At 39.1% G+C, this 23,867-nt stretch overlaps 1 protein-coding gene across 2 annotated transcripts in view; it reads right to left on the reverse strand.

The window, feature by feature from the left end:
• SLIT2 (slit guidance ligand 2) overlaps window positions 1–23,867 on the reverse strand; it is a 418,221-nt gene that overhangs the window by 13,398 nt on the left and 380,956 nt on the right. For both annotated transcript variants that reach the window (XM_003411373.4, XM_064286010.1), the window contains 3 exons: window positions 20,956–21,093; window positions 20,584–20,824; window positions 18,143–18,273 (listed from right to left, as the gene is read on the reverse strand). In XM_003411373.4, coding sequence (XP_003411421.1) covers window positions 18,143–18,273; window positions 20,584–20,824; window positions 20,956–21,093 — 510 coding nt within the window. The remainder of the gene's footprint in view (window positions 1–18,142; window positions 18,274–20,583; window positions 20,825–20,955; window positions 21,094–23,867) is intronic.

Genomic DNA, 23,867 nt, shown 5'->3' on the forward strand with positions numbered 1-23,867 from the left:
AGATAGTCTAGAGTTCATGAAAATTGGAAATTTTGCTCTGCATTCTCCCCCTCCTGATCAGGATTTTTCTATGGAATCTTTGATCAAAATGTTCAGTAATGGTAGCTGGACGCCATTCAGTTCTGGTCTAATCCGGCAAAGGTGGTAGTTGTTCACGGAGGCAATTAGCCACACATTCCGTATTCTTCTCCTGTTCCTGATTCTCCTTCTTTCTCTGTTGCTCCAGGTGAACAGAGACTAATTGTTGTGCTTTAGATGGCCACTTGCAAGATTTTAAGACCCCAGGCAGTACGCAATGAATTAGAAGATAGAAAAGAAGCACTTAAACATGTTATAAGGCCAATTAATTGGGATGTCCCATGAAACCATGACTCTAAACCTCCAAACCAAGGAACCAAATCCCATGAAGTGTTTGGTTGTACATAAGCTGCCTCAGCAGCTACTCTTTTTTCTTTTTGGTAGTTGTTATAAATGTATCTATCACACAACTTTTGCCAATTCAACTTTTTACAAGTGTACAACTTATTGACAGCTATTCTAATAATCGGCTATGAAACCCTACCCTTAATCAATGTGATTTGACCATCTCACCTTTAATTTTTAATATTAATTGTAAGATAATGTTAAGGACTAGCAGAAATATAACTTCCTTGGACCATGCCTTGTTCAAGTTACTAGAAGTTTGAAAGTATTATATGAGATTAAAATAAAGATATACACAGAGAACCTGGTAAATTCCCTGGTAATTCCCTGTGATCATCATATACAACCCTGAGTGGTTTTATATAGATGCTCTGTGAGCACTGACCTTAATTAAATTATAACTATTAATATTGAGGCCCCCTTTTTTGTGTATAATTGCAAAGAAAAGATGAAGATGTATTGAGGAATGGGTTCTTGGGCATGCACTGGTCTTAGGCAATCAATCTGAGCATGTTATCTTTAGGTGTTACTTGAAGCAGTACAACTGAATGATTAAAGACCTTTAAGGTTTGGCAAACTCTAATTCAGTGTTTCAGCTGGGAAACTGGAAATGAGTAATTTTATCATCAGTTCACTTTATTTGCTGCTCTGTCATTCCCTTGCTTGTTCCTTCTTTTTTTTTCAGTGTACATCTTCGACTTCCACTAATTGTAAGGTACTTTAGAGCAGAGGCCATGAATTCTTTATTTCTGTCCTATTAAAGTATCCAGCAGAGTGTCTGGTAAATGGTAAATGTTCAAACATTTGTTAAATAAATATAATAGAGGTGTGCTAAGAATAACATATACATATACGTATATACATATATTTTTAAGTAATATTAACTAGAATATCAAGAGGCTTCAGGCATATTTAAGGCAGGTAACTCTTAACGTTCAAAATCATAAGATATTTTGGAATATTTCAGCAGTGTTATCCTGAGAGAAGGAGCCCTGCTGGCACAATGATTAAGCACTTGGCTGCTAACTGAACGGTTGGTGGTTCAAATCTTCCCAGAGACTCCACAGGAGAAAAGACCTGGCTATTTGCTACCATAAAGATTATAGCCTAGAAAACTCTACAGTACAATTCTATTCTGTCGTGGGGGTGTTGCTATGAGTCAAAATCGATTCAAGGGCACCTAATAACCTCCTGAAAAATAATGCTGGGTGATAAACCTTCCTCAGTCTGACTTAGTTCTGTCATTAGACATGTGGCCTGGAGTTAGTCTGACCTCAGGAAATTTTTCTCTGCTTTCTTATTCTCATCAGGGAAATGTGACTCATCAGACTAAACACTTAAATCACACATATTATGGTGCAGGTATTGTTCTAAGACCAAAGATGGAAGAAAAACTGATAGATTTGAATTACAGTGTTGGCGAAGAATACAGACTGCTAGAAGAATGTTCCTTAGAAGTGAGGGCGGCGAGACTTCGTCTCACCTACTTTGGACATGTTATCAGGAGGGATCAATCCCTGGAAAAGGACAACAGGCTTGATAAAGTGGAGGGTGAGCAAAACAGGAAGACCTTCAATGAGATGGACTGATGCAGAGGCTGCAACAATGGGCTCAAACATAGCAAGGATTGTGGGGATGGTGCAGGACTGGGCAGTGTTTCCTTCTGATGTACACAGGGTCGCTTTGAGTTGGAATGGACTAGATGGCACCTAACAGCCTTGTTCTAAGAACTTCACATATGTCAACTCATTCAAACCTCTCAACAACCCTAAGAGTTGAGACATTCAGGGCAGTCAAGGTGACATAGAACTTAGTAGCTAAGCAGAGATTTGATTTTTGTTCTCAACTCTTTGAACCTGTTCTAAACTATTATGCACCATTTTTCTAATAAAAAATCTGAAGAGTATCTAGTACCGTACAAATGAACACCACTAACTAGCCTTTAACACATGACTTCTCTCTCAAATAGCCATGAAATAAAATTCTATAAAAATAACCTAATTACGATTGTTGTTCAACTACATATATATACCAGAAATCATTGAATTGTTTTAAAAAAGACAACAACAAAAAAACAAACTTACAATGAGAGTTTGAAGGACATGTGGATGTGACAACTGGTTTTGGGTTTTATTTTCCAAATTTATGAGTGAGACTCTGTCTAGTCAGATGACAAAACTAATACAAAAGTCACTGTGGAGATTTTTCTTCCCCCCAAAAAGATTTATATGTCTAACCTGGTAATTCTGGATCCTGTTCAGAGCTGCCACTGAGCTAAATTCCATTTGTATCTCCATGGAATTAAGTGAGGCCTACCTCTGGCCTTTAAAAGATAAGTACTGTGAAATTTATATTTTCATAATCTTTGTTCTTAAACATGATATGGGGGACCAAAGAGACAATGTCAGAACTAAGAGCATCTCAAGTCAATGTTTTACACAGTCTTCTAAAACATGGGATAAACTAGGGGAGTCCCCAGAATCCTTTGCCTACATTCCCTTTGAAAATAACAGCAATGATTAATACACGGGCTGTTACATGATAAAAACCCTGGTGGTGTAGTGGTTAAGTGGTACAGCTGCTAACGAAAAGGTCAGCAGTTCGAATCCACCAGGTGCTCCTTGGAAACTCTATGGGGCATTTTCTACTCTACCCTATAGGGTCACTATGAGTCAGAATCAACTTGGCGGCAGTGGGTTTGGTTTGGTTTTGTTACATGATAAAACTGAACTATCATCAATTCTGCAGTCTATCACCGTCATCTATCCGTATATACCCACTAGGAGTACATAACATCCTTTTGGGTTCTGGTAAGTATTGATAAACTCTCTTTCACCACTCCCTAGAGAACTATATATTTGATGACTCACAAAAGTCACAAGTGAACCACTTAACATTGAGCCTTTCCACGGGGAACATAAATTGCATTTATTACCATTAGTAGGTGATTTCTACATTCATCCATTACCTGAGATTCTATTTTCTTGAATTTCTAATCTGCAAATAGATGTATGAATAAGGCAATTACTCTACTACATCTTGTAGTTTGCTGCAGAAAGGGTTGTGACTCAGGGCTTAAAAGAAAATAAAGAAAGAAAAACAAACAAACAAACAAAGCTGTTGCCATTGAGTTGATTCCAACTCATACTGACTCTATAGGAAAGAGTAGGACTGGCCCAAAGGGCTTGCAAGGAGTGGCTGGTAGATTAAAACTGCTGACCTTTTGGTTAGCAGCCAAGCTCTTAACCACTGCACAACCAAACCCCAAAAACCAAACTCATTGCCATTGAGTCGACTCCGACTCATAGTGACTCTGTAAGTCGAAGTAGAACTGCCCCATTGGGTTTCCAGGGAGTGACTGGTAGATTCGAACTACCAACCTTCTGGTTAGCAGCTGAGCTCTTAACCATGATGCCATCAGGGCTCCAGTGCTCCAAAAGAAAAGAGTTCTAAAATGTGTCTGATTTTCTTTCTCTGCTCTACTTAGGCAGGACATATTAACAATGGCATTTTAATACCTCTATTTCAGCCAGAAACCTTAAGGTATATTAACAGTTTAATAACAGTAAACAGCTTTTTTTGTCATTGCTGTTGTTATGTGAACTCCAACCTTTTGACTTAAAAATAGTCTCTGCAATGGGCTAGGAATCAGAAACCCCACAAACTCAACTGGCCATCTCGTTTTGATATTTCTGGGCTGAAGTTTTTCATCTGTGAAGTGGGAATGTCAACAAAAAGTCCCTTCTCTGCCTGTTTAAATCAAAAGGAATAGGAAGCCAAACGAGAATAAAGGAATTTATGTATATACATACCAGTTTTTCAGAAGAAAGTTTTAAAAAAATAATTTACTTTTATAAAAAGGAAAATATTTTAATCAGTGCTTTTGAAGAAAAATATCTACTTTAAATAAAAATGCATTAAACTAGACAGGCAGGGACCCCTGCACCTGAGCGTACCATAGGGTCACATGGAAGGCAGTAAAATTCTCATTTGGGGAATATTCTTCAGTGTCTGGATATCTGAGCAAGAAGCATATCCATAAATCACCAAAATTACCAATAACTGAGAGCCGACTTTGAGCCAAGCACGCTGCTGGGTGCTTTGCGCTCACAACCATGAATTTTAGCCCACCATACTTAAAAATAGAGAAAATTCCAATTCTTCAGATGAGGAAACCAAAGCACAAAGGGGATAACTTTCCAAAGGTCATAAAGACAGTAAAGGGTGATAGCTTTGCATATGGCTTATTAAGAAGGACTGAGAGGATACCTTGAAAACGAGAACATACGGATTGTATCTACTGTTTCCCAACAAGACTAAATTCCTTAGGAGAAGGGACCTTCTCTGTTGATTTTTTTTTAAAGCCTGTAAGTTGCATAATGCACAGGTGATTTAACTAATCCAGGCTAACAGTAACCCAAACCAAACCAGCCCCTTTGCAGTTGAGTTGATTCCCACTCATAGCGACCCTACAGGACAGAGGAGAACTGCACCATGGGGTTTCCAAGGTTGTCATCTTTATGTAAGCAGACTGCTACATCTTTCTCGCACAGAGTGCCTGGTGGGTTCAAACCGCTGACCTTTCAGTTAGCAGCTCCATGCTTAACCACTGCACAACTAGAGCTCCTTAATGTAAGAGTACCAGACTAAACCCAAGCCCACTGCTGTCAAGCTGAATCTGACTCATAGTGACCCTGTGTGTTACACAACAAAACTGCTCCATAGAATTTTCTTATCTGTAATTTTAATGTAAGCAGATTGCCAGGCCTTTCTTCTGTGGTGGGTGCCACTGGGTTAGTTTGAGCTACTAACTGTTAGGTTAGTAGTCAAGTGCAAACTATTCATGTCACCCGGGGACTTCAACCTAACAGTCCCCAGCGCTGTCGAGTCAATTCCGACTCTTGGATCCCCTGAAGCTGTGAAGGGCCCTCAACTCTAAACTGATAAATACATGGTACATTGTTGTACACTGGGAAAGTGGTTCATCTGATATCCTGATTTTTAAAATAATTAACTGTGTCTCCAAAGAAGTTTTCTGGTTTGGGAAACAACATTAATTAAAATCTAAAGAAAGAAAGCATACAATTTTTATTAATAAAAAATCCAGTTTCCCCCTACCTAGATTTAAAAAAAAAGTCACTTTGAAGGACAGTACCTTTATCTGTCTAATTGCTTCCATGAACAACTGCCTCCTTTGTCTTGAAGCCAGAAGACCTGAATGGTGCCTAGCTACCATTACTGAACATTTTGATCAAAGATTCTATAGACAAATCCTGATCAAAAGGGGGAAGTATGCAGAAGAAAATTTCAAAATCTCATGGGAGCCAGACTTTCTGGAGCCATTGAGACTAGATGAACCCCTACAACTATTGCCCTGAGATAATCTTTAAACCTTAAACCAAAAATATCCCTAGTCTTCTTTAAACCAAACAATAATTTTACTTAATTATTGTCTAAGAATGTCTGCCTTGAGCATTGTACCCTTTTAAAGAACTATCTATATGGGATCAAAGTGACAAGAGCAACCTGAAAGGTTAAATAGGAAGCTTATTTTTTAGGTGACCCTGAGTTTATGTTAATGAGGGAGGAACAATGCAGAAAAGGAGAGTGAGAATGGCTGCAGAACTTGAAGCATATAATCAATGTCACTGAATTGTACATGTAAAAATTGTTGAACTGGTGTACGTTCTGTTGTGTATATTCTCATCAACACTAAAAAATAAATTATTAAAAAATGTGTTACTCTATTCTTGTCTGAGGGCTTACTATTGATATTGGCTTTATATATAGGCTACAATTCATTCATTCATTTATTCATTCATTGCACTATTGCTAAGTCCCTCTTTGTTCTATTCTCTAAGCACTGTAATGATTAGGCATGGTTTGCCAAACTCTATATTCATTCACTCATTAGGCAGATCGTGTCATCCAGTTGCTGCTGACTATAGCCCTTTAGACACTGGGGTGCTGGCAAATGTTTAACAACTGGCTCTCTGGAAAAAAACAAAACACAGTTTGTAGCATTTGTTGATTTCCATGCTTGGTCAAGTAGAGGGTCAGTGAAAAACAGCAAGACCCTCAATGTGATGGATTAACACAGTGGCTGCAACAATGGGCTCAAGCACAGCAAAAATTGTGAGGATAGCGCAGGACCAGGCAGCGTTTCGTTCTGTTCTGCGTAGGGTCCTTTGAGTCAGAACCAACTCGACGGCGCCTAACAGCAGCAGCAATGGTGGAATAACTCTCACCATGACTGATTTAAGACCATCATAAAGCATGATGTCATTGAACTCGGAGATGGGAAGGGATGCCCACCATCGGCTCTGAGAGCGCAGCTCAGTTATGTTCTTTCTACAGAAGTGGTTCTTGAAGTATGGTCCCTGGGCTATAACATCACCTGGAACTTGAGAGAAATTCAAATTCTGGGGCCCACCCCAGACTTAACCCACTGAATCAGAAACTCTAGTGGTGGAGCCCAGCAATCTGTTTTTAACATGTCTTTAGGAGAGCCTGATGAATGCTATTTGAAAACAACTATTGTACACCACTGCCAGCACACTGCCAACGATAGGTATGTTTACAAAAAGCCACAATCTTCCATAAGGATGTTCTTAAGAAATAAAATGAAAAAATGTGCATGCCACTTTTGGTCTACTGAAAAAGGAATAATTGCTACATCTTTGGTTTTTGTAAACACACTTGAAGCTCTATTAACTATTCTCTCCTAGATATAATTCCATAAAATAGCTGTCTTCATTTCAACTTATTTGAAAAACTAACTGGCATCTAAAATGGAATTTTGTAGGCAAAAAAAAAGAAAAGAAAAAAATCCCATAGAAACAATAGCTTAATGTAGGATTACTTGTGTTTCTAATTCTATTAGGTTTCTCTTAACTAAAATAAACAAAATCCATTTCCCCGGTGTTGAAAATTAACCAGGCCACTGAAAATATGCACCTGATGCACAAATTGTTACTATGCATGATATGCAAACAGCATGTTAAATACTGCCTGATTTAGAAAACGAAGTTCTACCCAAAGTAAATTTTATAAAATATTGTAAGAATGAGAGTGGATTCAATAAACTGAACAAATTCTCTGAGATAAAATTATATAAAAATACCCCTCTAAAACATTTGTATGATGTGTTTTAATCAGAGAAACATATCAAGATTTGAAAATTTAATTCAGTCCAATGAAGTTTTTATCAGGCAGCTTATGGGAAAGCTGTCTGTAACAGGGTTACTGATGGATTGTACCAAAACGACGGGGAAATGGTGCCTTTCATCGCAGAGCTTACTCTCTAGTAAGAGCTTATGCAAGGGGACAGAGGCAACTGGATAAAGGCAAGAAAACGAGAGGGAGCAGAGTTAAGACTTGGGAGGAACTGCAAGTTAAAGGCGAAGGGAAGAAAAGGATTAGGAGCAAGTCTACCCCACCAGTGGGCCCCAAACCAAACCTGTTGCTATTGAGTTGGTTGCGACTCATGGCGACCTTATAGGACAGAGTAAAAGTACCCCATAGGGTTTCCAAGAAACACCTGGTGGATCTGAGCCCCCAACCTCTTGGTGTGCAGCTGAGTTCTTTACCACTGGCACCACCAGGGCCCAACGAATTAAGGAATGCAAAGACAATATAGGTTTGAATGAAACAAACAAAATGAGTTGTTTTGGGCATTCTGAATTTGTGATTGTCTAGCTAACGCTATGTACCATTTGTTTTGCATTATATCAAATTGTAAAATTTTTACCATAACCCCACAGGGAGGACACTATCACTTACTAAAAAAAAAAATCACTTACTAGCCCCATTTAATGGAAGAGAAACCTGGGGCCCTGGGAGCATCTGTAATTTGCCCAAGACACCCCTTTTATCTTAGAGAATTTGTTAGTAGATGGCTATCGGCGTAGTTGGGACTTGAATCAAGGCAGCCTGTCTTTAGAGCATCTGCTCTTTTCTGTTACTTCAATTTTATTTTTGAGTGCTGAGAGGGACATTCAAATGGGTCAAAACTCCAAGTGATGGAAAATGGTTTCATGTAGAATTCTTGCCCCTCTCCCCCACCTCTTCATCACTAGCTTTTCCTTATGCAAACACATGGTGACACAAACATGTACATTTTTACGCTCCTTTTCACTGTTCTGCCTTGCTTTTTTTTTTTTTTTTAACTTAGCAGTATATTTTGAAAATTTTTCAATTTTACATGTACAGCCCTGTCGGCAGACTCGTTAAGAGCTTGGCTGCTAACCAAAAGGCTGGTAGTTCGAATCCACCAGTTGCTCCTTGGAAACCCTATGAAGCAGTTCTACTTTGTCCTATAGGATCACTATGAGTCGGAATTGACTCAAAGGTAACGGGTTTGGTTTTGGTTTAGTATGCATAGACAGCTTCCTTATTCATTCTCTCTCTTTCTTTCACAGTAAATTCCATTGAGTGGGTATACCATAGTTTATTTAGAAAGAAACTTTGGCTGTTTCCAGACTTCCATTTTCACAAACAGTGCCACAGTGAATTACTTTGTACATATGTCATTTCTATGTCTGCCGGTATATTTGTAAGGCAGATTCCCAGAAGCGGGATTACACAGATCCTGGGGTAAATATCTTTATAATTCTGACAGGCATTTCCAAATTGCTCTCTACAGAAATTGTAAACAATCTGTATTTCCACCATCAATGTCTGAGTATAGTGGGTATACTTTCAACCCCTTGGCTATACTCCAGAAAGGGATACCAGAAAGACTTTCCTGTATTGCTAGATAGCCAATGAGAATTTGGGTCTGGAGTTTATGAGTGAGGACAGTGCAGACGAAATAAATACATATATAACTCATAAGCATAGTGCTAATAATAAAAGCAGCAGGGGAAAAAAAATATGAAATCGACCCAGAGGGAGAGGCAAGTGCTTATAAAGAAGGAAGGTAAAGATAGAACCTATGGAATCCTTAAACATTTGAGCTTCTTTTTCAACTGAAAGGTAAGATCCAGTAGACAAAGACTTATGATATAAGAGAAAATAAGGAAAACCAATGGGACAAAGTCTCATTATGGGAAATTGGAGAAGGAATTAACTACAGGTTTAAAAAAAGAAGGAGAATCAAATACAGAAGCTTGAACTTTCTTTTGTGGGCAGTACAAAGCCACTGAATGGTTTAAGAAAAGATATACCTGCTGACATAAGAAAAGACATGTGTACAAAATAATTCACTGTGGCATTGTTGGTAAAAAGAGAAGTTTGGAAACAACCCAAGTTTCTTTCTAAATAACCTAAGGTATATCAACTCAATGGAATTCACTGAGAGAGAAAAAAGAAAGAGAGAAAGAAGGAGAAGAAGAAGGGGGAGGAGGAGAAGATGAAGAAGGGAAGGAAGGGAGGGAGGGAAGGAGGGAGGAAGGACACAAGCAAGGAAGGAAGGAAGGAAAGGTGTGTAATTTAAGATTAGTCTGGTCACAGAATGAAGATTAAATTGGAGAGAGACAATAGTTAGGGAACAGAGTAATTCATATTAAAAAAATGAGTGACAGGGAGAATGGAAAAAAGTTAGCGGATTAAAGAAATCTTGAGATGGCAGAATCAAGAGGGCTCCCTGATTGACTTGGGTTGATGTGGGTGGTGAGGGAGAAGAACATGTCTAAAAGGATGCCCTGGGGTTAACAGCTGCCAAGAGAGGTCGTAAAAGTTGAAAAGTGACACTTTAATTTTTCCTCATTGTTCAGCAAAGCACATTGTGTAACACCATAAAGGTGATTATCTAAAGGCAAATACAAATTTTAGTGGTTTGTGTTCAAGGTTGTTTACCATGAATCCTTAATTGCGCAAAACAAAACCTGTTGCAGAAGGATCTGTATGAAAATAGGGTTAGGGCATCCTTTAACTCTGCAAATTATTCTTTTCCTACATTAAAAATATCTCTGAAAAAAATGTGATTAACTTAAAAAAAAAAAAAAACAATTTTTTTTTTTTTTAACTTAGAAGAAAAAAATTCCACAGCAAACCAGTTAAGTATTGCTAAGAATAAGAACATATATATTGTTGTTATGTGCCATAGGATTTTCAAGGCTGTGACCTTTTGGAAACAGATCGCCAGGCTTGTCTCCCTGAGGTGTCCCTATTGGGGTTCAAAGCACCAACCTTTCAGCTAGTACTCAAGCGCTTAACCATTTGTACCGCCCATGGTCTCACTCCAGGGTAGGTATAATGTTGTAGTTGCTATTGTTAGGTGTCACTGGGTCAGTTCTGACTCACAGCCACCCTATGCACAACAGAACGAAACACTGCCCAGTCTTGCACCCTCCTCACAATCACTACTATGTTTGAGCCCACTGTCACAGCCACTGTGTCAATCCATCTTGTCAAGGGTCTTCCTCTTTTTTGCTGACACTCTACTTTACCTGCATGATGTCCTTCTCCAGGCACTAGTCCCTCCAGATAACGTGTCCAAAGTAAATGAGACAAGGTCTTGCCATTCTAGCTTCCTGGCTGTATTACTTTCAAGACCCCCTTGTTAATTCTTCCAGAAATTCATGGTATATTCAATATTTTTCACCAACACCATAATTCAAATGCATAATTTCTTCGTCAGTCCTCCTTACTCATTGTCCAGGCTTCCCATGCATATGAGGCGATTGAAAATATCATGGCTTGGGTCAGGCACACCCTAGTCCTCAAAGTGACATCCTTCTTTTCAACACTTTAAAGAGGTGTTTTGCAGCAGATTTGCTCAATGCAATGCATCTCTTGATTTCTTGACTGCTGCTTCCATGGGTGTTGCTTGCGGATCCATATAAAATGAAATCTTTGACAACTTCAATTTATTCTCCATTTATCATGATGTTGCTTATTGGTCCAGATGTGAGGGTTTTTGTTTTCTTTATGTTGAAGTGTAATCCAAATTGGAAGCTGTAGTTTTTGATCTTCATTAAGTGCTTCAAGTCCTCTTCACTTTCAGCAGGCAAGGTTATATCATCTGCATATCGCATATTATTAATGAGTCTCCCACCAATCCTGATGGCACATTCTTCTGATAGTCCAGCTTCTCAGATTACTTGCTCAACATACAGATTGACTAAGTATGGTGAAAGGATACAACCCTGACATACTTTTCCTAATTTTAATCCATGCAGCATCCCTTTGTTCTCTTTGAACAACCACCTGTTGGTCTATGCGCAGGTTCCGCATGAGCACAATTAAGTGTTCTGGAATTCCCATTCTCCACAATGTTATCTATAATTTGTTATGATCCACACAATTGAATGCCTTTGCCTAGTCAATAAAACACAGTAAACATCTTTCTGGTATTCTCTGCTTTCAGCCAAGATCCTTCTGACATCAGCAATGATATCCCTTGTTCCATGCCCTCTTATGATTTCTGCTTGAATTTCTGGCAGTTTCCTGTTGATGTACTGTCACAACTGTTTTTGAATTATCTTCAGAAAAATTTTACTTGAGTGTGATATTAATGATATTGTTTGATAATTTCTGCATTCTTTTGGCTCGCCTTTATTTAGAATGGGCACAAACATGGATCTCTTCTAGTTGGGTGGCCAGGTACCTGTCTTCCAAATTTGGCATAGATGAGTGAGCACTTCTAGTGCTGCATCTGTTTGTTGAAACAGCTCAGTTGGTATTCCGTCAACTCCTGGAGCCTTGTTTTTTATCGTTTCAATAAAGCTCTCACTTCTTCCTTCAGTGCCATTGGTTCTTGATCATATTCTACCTCCTGAAATGGTTGAATGTCGATCAAGTCTTTTCGTACAGTGACTCTGTCTTCCATATTCTTTTGATGCTTTCTGTGTCATTCAGTATTTTGCCCATAGAGTCCTTCACTATTGCAACTAGAGGCCTGAACCTTTTCTTCAGTTCCTTCAGCTTGAGAAATGCCGAATGTGTTCTTCCCTTTTGGTTTTCTAACGCCAGGTCTCTGCACATTTCATTATAATACTCTATCTTCTCAAGTTGCCTTTTGGTATCTTCTATTCTGCTCTTTTATTTCATCATTTTTTCCATTTGTTTTAGCTAGTTTATGTTCAACAGCAAGTTGCAGGGTCTCTTCTGACATCCATTTAGGTCTCTTCTTTTTTTCCTGTCATTTTAATGACTTTTGCTTTCTTCATGTGTGATATCCTTCATGTCATCCCACAGCTTGTCTGCTGTTTGCTCACTAATGTTCCTTGTGTCAAATCCATTCTTAAAATGGTCTCCAAGTTCAGGTGGGATATGCTCAAGGTCGTATTTTTGCTCTGTGGTCTTCTTTTAATTTTCTTCAACTTCAACTTGAAATTGCACATGAACAGTTGATGGTCTGTTGCGAAGTTGGTCCCTGACCTTGTTGTGACTGATGTTATTGAGCTTTTTCATCATCTGTTTCCGTAGATGGAATTGATTTGATTCCTGTGCATTTGGTCTGGTGAGGTCCACGTGTATGGTCACTGTTCACATTGTTTAAGAAAAGTATTTACAACGAATAAGTTGTTGGTCTTGCAAAATTCTCTCACGTGATCCCTGGCATTGTTTCCATTATCGTGGCCATATTTTCCAACTACTGATCCTTCTGTGTTTCTAACTTTCACATTCCAATTGCCAGTAATTATCAATGCATATTGATTGCATGTTTGATCAACTTCAGTCTGTAGAAGTTGGTAAAAATCTTCAGTTTCCTCATCTTTGGCATTAGTGGTTGGTGCATAAATTTGAATAACAGTAGTATTAACTGGTCTTCCTTGTAGGCGTATGGATATTATCCTATCATTGACAGCTTTGTACTTCAGAATAGATCTTGAAGTGTTCTTTTCGATGACGAACTCAATGCCTTTCCTCTTCAATCTGTCATTCCTGGCATACTAGAATAGGATTGTCTTATTCAAAATGGCCAATACCAGTCCCCTTCAGCTCAATAATGCCTAAGATATCAATTTTCATGGTTCCATTTCATTTTTGAAGACTTCTAATTTTCCTACATTTACACTTTCTACATTCCACGTTCTGATTATTAATGGATGTTTTCAGCCATTTCTTCTCATTTTGAGTCGTGCCATATCAGCAAATGAAGGTCTTGAAATCTTGACACCATCCATGTCATTAAGGTCAACTCTACTTTGAGGAGGCAGCTCTTCTCCGGTCGTATTTTGAGTCCCTTCCAACCTGAGGGGCTCATCTGCTGCTGCTGGCACTATATCAGACCATGACCTGCTGTTATTGAAAAAGTTTTCGCTGTCCAATTTTTTCAGAAGTAGATCGTCAGGTCTTTCTTCTCAGTCTGTCTTGGTTTGGAAGCTCCACTGAGAACTGTCCACCAAGAGGGATCCTGCTGGTATTTTAAATACAGGTGGCAAAGCTTCCAATATCAGATAACATGAAAGCCACTACAGTATGACAAACTGACAGATGTCTGGTGGGATGTATAACAGTATACTAATAATAATGCTGATTGAAACAGTATTTTTTGAGCTTTTACTATATAGCATGCACTGTTCTTTACATTTTATGTATAGTTTAGTATTTAATACTCACACTAGGTTACTTTATGGGATAGTGCTACGTTATTATTTACAAAGATGAATACTGAGGCACAGAAAGATGAAGTACCTTGACTAAGTTTATATATATATTAAGTGGCCAAGCAAGGATCTGCACACACATTTTACTCACAATGACATCTGATCTGCCAAATACTAGATTCTCCTAGTGTGTTAAAAGAATTTAATCTTTTTTGGTTTAAGGTTTAAAGATTATCTCAGGGCAATTGTTTTGGGGGTTCATCCAGTCTATGGCTTAAGAAAGTCTAGTGTCCATGAGAATTTGAAATTCTGTTCTGTATTTTCCCCTTTTAGATCTGGATTCTTCTATAGAATCACCAATCAAAACATTCACTAATGGTCGCTCAGCACCATCCAGTTCTTCTGGTCTCAGGGCAAAGGAGGTAGTTGTTCATGGAAGCAACTAGCCACACATTCTATGTCCTCTTCGTATTCCTGAGTCTCCTTCTTCCTGTGTTGCTCCAAGTGGGTAGAGACCAATTGTTGGGCCTTGGATGGCTGCTTGCAAGCTTTTAAGGCCCCAGGTACCACACAACAAAGTAGGAGTTAGAAGCACTAAACATGTTATTAGGACAATTAACTGGGATGTCCCATGAAACCATGACCCTATACCTCCAAACCATGGAACCAAATTCCACGAAGTGTTTGGTTGTACATAAGCAGTCTCAGTCAGCACCCACTCTTTTTTTTTTTTATAAATATATCTATGACACAATATCCCCTCAAATCTTCTTAAAATCAAAGGGCAGTTTGCTTTAACTTGTAAAAAATATCCACCTTGAGAATTATGCTCTTTTAAGAACTATCTGTGTGGGATCAAAGTGGCACCAGCAACTCTATAGATGAGATAGGAAGCTTAGGGGCAGCAAGTTTATGTTAATGGAGGAGGAAGAACTCAGAAAAGGAGGGTGAAAATGGTTGCACAACTCAAAGAACGTGAACAACGTCACTGAATTGTACATGTAGAAATAGTTGAATTGGTGTATGTTTTGCTGTGTATATTCTCAACAATGACAACAAAATAAATTTAAAAAAATAAGAAAAAAAACTAGCTACCAATAAATAAGTAAATAAGTTAAATCCTCCTCATAGGTCTCCATTTCAAAAAGCATGTGTTCTATTTCAAATTGGAATATGTGTGTGGGTGTAAATGAATATATGTGTTCCTTAAACCCTGGTGGAATTAAGAGTTTGGCTGCTAACCAAAATGTTGGCAGTTTCAATCCACCAGGTGCTCTTTGGCAACTGCTTCTATGGGGCCACTCTCCTCTGTTCTGTGTGGTTGCTATAGGGTTGCTGTGAGTCAGAATTGATTCGATGGCAATGGTTTTGGTTTTGGTTTATACCCACACACATATTCCAGCACACACACACACACATTCCAATACACACACACGCATATATTCCCATATACATATATAAAAACCTATATATATATATGTATGATATTCTAGGTAATTATTGCTTCTTTTCATTTTTTATCCTTTACTTAAAAAAAAAAAGTGATTTTTCTTGATTGGCATATCATAAACTAAAAAGCAAGAATTAAATTAAAATTATGTTTGTCATGGACCTCACAGCAGATTTCTCCATTCGGCGATCTGCCAGCCAAAATGTGGACTTCTGGCTCATAAAAGAAAATTGTGCAACATGATATTATTTTTATAAATGTCACAGGGTACACACTTGTTTGTTACGCAAAAATGGTAATGAGCATTAACTCAAAAATAAACACTTTGTAGTATGTCCTCATTTGGAAATAATCCCTTTAGTTTTTAAGGCACATTTAGAAATACTTGAAGTCTATTTTATGACAATGCTAGCTGGAATAAGCCAACCTGAAGAACATCTGCTTTGGTTTCTGAGAAGTCTATGCTATTTCTCTGCATAAAATAAAACAAACGAACAAAAAATTAAAAAAAAACAAAACTGAATCACAAATTTTAGAAATCTTTTTATGGGCAGAAACAAATCGAGGCTATATAATTTAAGGTTAAGGGATACATAAAACGTTGGCTTTAATTCAGTGCCATTTGGAAATGAAATAACTATTGTAATCCATTTGGAAACCAATAATTATGTGCTTGTTTCCAGGCTCTCAATATCCCCATGTGGGCTAGTTCATCACCAAAATAACTCATCAAATTCTATTGATCTCTACAATTGGCATTTACTTCCGCAAGTATTATGAAGCATCAAATAAGACACAAAGCATACTGCTAGCTACAAGAACAATGCCAATGATACAGAGGCCAGTATCCCTACTTTTTGTCCCCAAAATGCCCACCAACTGGTGGCCAAAATATGTTTTGTTCATCACATACACTATTTAAAAAAATGTCAGCAATACTTGAAGGAGAGAACATTTTATATAAAGTTCCAGATTTCTGCTTTTCTGTGAAGAAATCAGGAGTTCTGGCTAAAACCTGGGCCTGCATTTCCCACTGTTCCATTCAGGGAGAACTGAGTAGGTATAGTCCAGTTTTGATAAGGATTTGCTTTTAGTTCACTCCAGTCACAACCACTCCTGTTACTCCACTATCACTAAGGCTGTTTTTAAGAGGTCCTGGTGGCACAAGGATTAAATGCTCACCCGCTAACTAAAAGATTGGCAGTTTGAATCTGAAAGAGAAACACCTGGTGATTTGCTTCCCTAAAGATTACAGTCTATAAAACCCTATGGGGTAGTTCTATCTGTCACCTGGCGTTTCTATGAGTTGAAATTCACTCAATGGCACCCAACAACAACAAGGCTATTTGTAGTAGAAGAAAGCGTCTCTAAAATGTCAGACCATTTCAAGAATAAAAGAGTCAAAGCGTATTTCTTTCTTGTACTTGACCTGCTTGATTCATTTAAGTTACCTCCCTGGAAGAAATGACTTCATATAACTTTGTGACACCTGCTCTACATGGCAGCAGTTATTTCTACATGTGAAGAAATTAGCTAGGTAACTCATCTGTAGAAATATGGGGAGTTAGTGTTGGGACCAACAGAGGGGCTCTGATGGTTAGTCTTATGCAAAAAATATTCAAACAGGCTTACATTTCCACCAAGATTTATATCCCATGAATTTCACCCCTTTCACATCTTTAATATATCAATATAATTCTATTATTAGGAAACTTCCAAACTGAATGATCGAGATTACCTATAACATTATTTTAAGTGTCCATTTGTTTATTAAGTATTAGATTCATAAAGGCAGGGACTTTTATTCCCTAGAGTTTAGAACAGTGCTTGGCACATGCTGTTACTTGCCCTTGAGTTGACCCCGACTCATAGCGACCTTATGTACGACAGGATGAAACACTGCCCCATCCTGTGCCATCTTCCTGATTGTTGGCATGTTTGAGTTCTTTGTTGCGGCTACTCTGTCAATCTACCTCATTCAGCGTTTCCCTGGTTTTCATTAGTCCTCGACTTTACCAAACATGATGTCCTTTTGAAACCCTATGGATCACAACAGAACATTGCCTGGCACATAGTAGTTGCTCAATAAATTATGTGTTGCATGAATGGTTAACTTAAAACTACTCTCTGTACTGGGCGTCTTGCATTTGTGTCTCTAGAGCTACTTTTCCCCGTGTCTCACTCTGCTCTGAGCCCTGGAAGGCTTATTTGTGTGAGCTATGTCGTTGGAATCAATGAATTCCTTGACTTTAGAGGTCTGGTTTTTTTTTTTTTTTTTTTTTATGTCGTTGGAATCAATGAATTCCTTGACTTTAGAGGTCTGGTTTGGCTAATGGGAAGCATGGCCAGGACATTGCTGGGGGGAAGGAAAGTGAAGTAGAGTATTTAAACCCCTGATTCCCTTCCTGATGGGTTACTGGGACTGCTTACCTCTCTCTATTAAAGGTCACAGCTCCTCCACAAACAGCAAGCCTCTCCATAAAGCCTTTTCTGGGCATGGTTTTCCATAATTATTCCTTCTCCCTCTTACTAGCCCCAGGTTCTGCACTATCCCTGCCCACACCTATGTAAATAGTCCCTTTATTAGCCTCTTCCCAAATCATCTACCTTGAATGTACCATCTGTTCCTGCCAGGCTCCTAACTAATACACTTATCATAAAGCCTGTTGTAACCAAATTATTCCCTCCCCTCTCTGTTACAAAATGATGGAGGGGAAGTGGTTTTTCATTAATCAATTTTTTTCACCTTTACCAGTAACTGAGAGATCTTCACCTGTAAATGGCAGAAGCTGGGTGAGAGCCGGTGTCATAGCTGGCACGAACACGTCCCCGGTAGAGTTCTACCGCTATGTGGTCTCTGTCACCCTTATACAGGAGGATTCCACTGTCTTCATCTGTGGCAATCTAGTAAAAAGCAACCGCGGCATTACTAGGATGTACAAGTTAACCAAACCACTTTCATCAAACAGAAAGAGGAGACTGTTAAATGAAGATTTGCTTCCATGGTTTCACTTTTTCAAGAAAAAATAATAATGCACGCTGAAATTATCTGAAAAATGATTGGTTCCTAAATGACTCTGTTGCAAATAAATTCATAAAGAATTTAAAATAATAAGAGATCCTTATTATGTAAATGCATGGGATATGCCTAGAACTTTCCGTGTTGGAGATTTTCACTTACACCTACTCGTTTTGCTCCTACTATGGATGTTCAGGGTATACATGAAATGTGACAGCAAAGTATAACACTGATTTTCATAGTCCATTAAAAAATTCTTTACAACTATGCAATGCACAGGGGGAAATCTCTGTTTTTACCTTGCAATCTGGACTTTTTGGGTTTCTGAAGGACTGGTTAAGGAAAAATTAGGATTTAAGCTTGGGAACGCCACTGTGTACGTCTCATATCAATTCAATGTGGAAAACAGTGGGAGGCAGGGAGACAGGCTCCTTCAAGAAGGCCTGCTACCTTCCACAGTCCCATTCATGATGACTTCAATAGAACCCTTTCCCCCTTTCTTGAAGGTCAGTGTAAACCAAAAAAAGAAGGGCTGGGGTCTATGGGAAACTGGATAAAGTCATTCAATTAAAAATCTTTTAAAAATATTCTGCTAACCAGAGAAAACAGGCATGTAGGCCCAATTTGCCCCATAGGCCCTAAATTTATTACCCCTAATCTAGCCTGGAGCCCTGGTGGTGTAGTGGTTAAGAGCCTGGCTGCTAACCAAAATGTCTGCAGTTCAAATCTACCAGCTGCTCCTTGGAAACCCGAAGGGGATCCTATAGGTTTTCTGTGAGTTGGAACCCACTCAATGGCACCTAAAAACAAGAACAATGTGGTTTAGGAGCCCTGGTGGCACTGTGGTTAAGAGCTCAGCTGCTACACAAAAGGCTGGCAGTTTGAATCCAGCAGCTAGGTGCTCCTTGGAAATCCTATGGGATGATTCTCCTCTTTCCTATAGGGTTGCCATGAGTTACAATCAACTTGGTGGCAATGGGATTTTAATCTAGCCTAGGTGTCCCTGTGTGGTGTAAAATGATTAAAGCACTCAGCTGCTAACCGAAAGGCTCGCAGTTCAAGTCAACCCAGAGGTGCCTTGGAAGGAAGGATTGGTAATTTACTTCTAAAAAAATCTGCCACTGAAAGCCCTGTGGAGCACAGTTCTACTCTGACACTCACAGGGGCACCATGAGTTGGAATTGAAGTGACGACAGCTTTTTCTTTTAAATCCACTCTCTTCCATAAAGATTAGAATGACTTTCTCAAATGCACACAGTAACTTGGTGGGAAAATTTCAAAGTTGTGGCTAGTTTCACGCTAATTCTTAAAGGTTCTAGGTGCAAAGCTAAAAGGTAGTGGTTGAATGCTGTGCTGAGGTGCGCTGCCCCATGCCTGTCAGCGTTCTCTTCCTGTGCTCCGCTCAGTGGCCTGTTTCCTAAGTAAAGCCTCTCCTGCCCCAAACCTGAACTTAGAGCAATAGCGATCAACGCGGAACATCCTCTCCTGCCCCAAACCTGAACTTACAGCAACAGCGATCAACGCGGAACATCCTCTCCTGCCCCAAACCTGAACTTGGAGCAATAGCGATCAACGTGTGACATGTCTTTGTTGTTGTTACTTGCTGATGAGTCCATTCTGACTCGTGCTGACTCCATGTGTGTCAGAGTAGAACTGTGCTCCATATGGTTTTCAACGGCTATGACTTTTTGGAAGCAGATTGCAAGGTCTTTCTCTGGAGGCGCCTCTGGGTGGGTTTGAGCCACTAATCTTTCGGATAGTAGTTGAGCAATGACACTCTGTTGCCATTGCTGCTGTCTTTTTTCATAGGATCAAAACCCAAAATCGTTGTCGTTGAGTCGATTCTGACCTAAAGCGACCCTACAGGAAAGGGCAGAACTGCCCCACAGGGTTTCCAAAGAGTGGCTGGTGGATTCAAACTGCCAGCCTTTTGGTTAGTAGTCAAGCTCTTAACCTCTGAGCCCCTGGGGTCCACATAACTGACTAAAAATGCCTGGTTCCTGTTTAGTTTTGAAAAGAGAAATGTTGAAGAATACTGAAGCTTTTCCCTCAGGGAGTGTTCTCTGTCATCGCGTCATATGTTCTTTAACTTTCTACTTAAAAAAACCTCACTCACAAACTACCATGGATGCTCAGTCTTTGAAGCCGAATTTGGCTTAGAAGTAGAACATATCTTGCTAGAGGGTGAATCTTACCTGAAGAGTGATGTTTGTTTGAGGACGAACTTTGGCTGAAGGGATCTGAAGATAAGATTCTTTGTTTACAAAATTCACACTGACTAATTTTTCACACTTCTCTCCCTGGTAGCCGGGCAAACACTGGCATATTGGCTCATTTATCCTGATGATGCACTGAGCTCCATTCTGACAGTCGAAATTATCACAGGGGCTGGTACGAGGGAGAACCATGGGCGGACCAAACTCACAGAACAAGCCACTGAGGAGTAAATAGTAAGAAGTATGTTAATTGTGTTCTTTTTTTTTTTTTTTTTTTTAACTTAATTACCAGTGTGAATCGTGCCCTGCAAGAACTAACTTAAAACATAATCTCTATATTTCTGTTTTTACCTGTAACCTTCAGGGCAGATGCAGGTATAGCCATTCACTGCATCGGTGCAGTGGGCTCCATTTTTACACTTGTTATCTTGACAGTCGTCAAAATCAATGTCGCAATGCTCGCCTATGTATCCTGGAGTACAGTCACATCTGTTTGAATAAGCAGATACATGGTGTCACACCCAACTGAGCTAAAGTAAGTAAAACAACTGCATTTCGTTAAAAAAAAAAAAAAAAAAAAAACTTTACAAAACTTATTTGGAACAGACTCACAGTATTCAAAAATAAACGGATGCCTGGAAAATGGTACTAGCCCACAAAGTATTCTTGGTTTCGCAATGTCATCATCAGAGGAGTGGGGATTTTATCTCCCTGATGACAGAGGGCCTCCAAAATCCAAATAATAACAGAATAAATGCAGCCAAGGTCTTCTTCATCCCCCGCGCCCCCCACACATGGTATTTGCCTACAGAATTCTTTATTTTCAACTATGTCTCATTCACTTAAGCCCTTGGGATGATGAAAGCGCTCAGTTGTAAAATTTACTGAGAAGATTAAGCACATTTAAACATGTGATTAACATGTTTTCTTTTCCAATACAGACTGGATGCGTTTGAACAAAATATAATTTTGTGAAAAGCAAATATGTCAACTTTGGAAACCCTAATTCTCAATGAACCCAGGCAATTATTATGACAGAATGGGGTTGATCTAACGGGGCAGGATACAGCAACTGATGCAAAATCCGTGGGACCAGTCCTATGGACAGCTTTCCAACCTGTCTACTCACTCGGGTGATGCAGGAGCAGAGGGATCTCAGGAGCACAGATGGGTAGGAGCTGGGGGTGATAAGACAGAGTGGACACTCCTCTAGAACTTCCTCTGTGCCAGGCTCTGCTCTGAGCACACTGCATAGAATTCACTGAACCCTCATGACAGCCCTGTGATATTTGGTGATACTACTGTCCCCACTATTGTTGTTGCTAGTTGTTGTTGAGTCAGCTCCCACTCATGGAGACCTCATGTCTAACAGAACAAACAAAACGTTGCCTGGTCCTACGCCATCTTCAAAACTGCTGGTACATTTGAGTCTATTACTGTGGCTACTGTGTCAATCCATTTCTACTTTAGCAAACATGATGTCCTTTTCTACTGATTGGTCTTTCCTGACGACATGCTCAAGGTAAGTGTGCCGAAGTTTCACCACCCTCGCCATATTAAGGGACAAAGAGCTGATGTACATTCCAAAAGGACACTCATCTTCTAAGTTTGATTCTAAGGAATCAAACCCAAGCAACTGACAAGAAAGCTCAGATTTTCTAACCATTGCACTGCACTGTTGGATAATTAAATCCTCAGGACTCCTTTAAACCTGTCCTCCAGTGATGACTACTGGAGCTTCTAGCTATGACACCAAGTACCTAGGACTTTATAATCACTTAAGAAACCCTGGTAGCACCGTAGTTAAGAGCTCGGCTGCTAACCAAAAGGTTGGCAGTTTGAATCTACCAGTGGCTCCTTGGAAACCCTATGGGGCAATTCTAAACTGTCCTATAGGGTTGCTATGAGTCAGAATCGGCTTGACAGCAATGGCGGTTAAGGAAAAACAGTATGGCATGCGCAGTGATTTTCAGATTATACAATGAGGAGCTACAGCGACTCCTGGAACCTCTCTAGGTATGGCTACGGAGGGGTAAGGAACTTCTGGTAGCCCCCCTCTGTGCATCACCCTAATAGTCTCCCCTTGTGATTTTTGTTTCACATACTTGGCTTCCAGGAATGTTTTTGCTTTTGTTTTAAGAACAGGTTCACTGACTTAAAATAAACAAAGCCAGAAAACTATGGTTATGTCCAATTTGGGCTTTACAATTAGACAGAAGCAGGTTTGTAACCTGCCTTTACCCTTAAGTTAAATGAGATCTTGACCAAGCTATTTAGTTTCACTAAGCTTTCGTTTCCTCCTCTGCAACGTGTATAGCATAATAATTCCCACCTCACAGGTTTAAAATATTAAATAAAACATTACTGTAAAGTAATTAGCATAGTGTTTGATATGTAATAAAAGATAAATTTCCATATGTTTTTATAATTCTGTGTACACCTTTATGGTTTAGTCTCCGTTAATTACCTATGTTTCCACTTCAGTCATTAGGATATAAGTGAAAGAACACAATTAAAACACTCAAACGAATGTGGACACTCTTGAATGCCAAGGGTTTTGGGTGAAAATTCAAAAGTACGATTTAAGAGTTATTTCTGGAGAGCCGATGAATTAAATCAACTAGGAGCGTATACCCTTCTAAGGGTAATAGACTTTCAGCTCTGCATGTATGAATTAAGAAACAAAATGAGCTCTCTGGGTAAGTATGCTTGCTCTGTAGCCAGTTAGTTTAATGCTAAATCATAACCAACCAAAGTAAACATGTCTTAAGTTAAATGGACCCTAAGTGGCCATATACATTCTCAAGTAGATGGGCAAGGCCCAAGAAAAGAACTTCCATCAATGCTAATGGGAGCAGAGCAGCTGAAGTACTCAGCATTCAAAGAAGAAATGCTTTGAAACATTTTAAATTATTTATCCGAGAAAAGAAATCAAAGCCAAAGCGAGCCACACATTCACCACAGTTAACATCTAAGAGCTGTTTTATATTCTCTCCTCAACAAATTATTTTTTCAAGCCCATTAGAACTTGGAGTTACAGTATGATCAACATTTTTGTACTTCTTTTCCTCCTCAGATCAAGTTTCAAACCAGAAAGAATAGATGTAAATAGGAATTCCCTGAAGTCTGTATTATCAATAAAATCTATCACATTCCCTCAGCTCTATTATCTGACAGGGAGTGAGGAAGAAAGCAAAGAATATAAAACATATCGTCTAGAAGCCCAAGCGGGGACTAAGTAAGATGCATGCTTAAAAATATGG

This window comes from Loxodonta africana, chromosome 5 (genome assembly GCF_030014295.1).
Source record: "Loxodonta africana isolate mLoxAfr1 chromosome 5, mLoxAfr1.hap2, whole genome shotgun sequence".
Taxonomy (NCBI): Eukaryota; Metazoa; Chordata; class Mammalia; order Proboscidea; family Elephantidae; genus Loxodonta; species Loxodonta africana.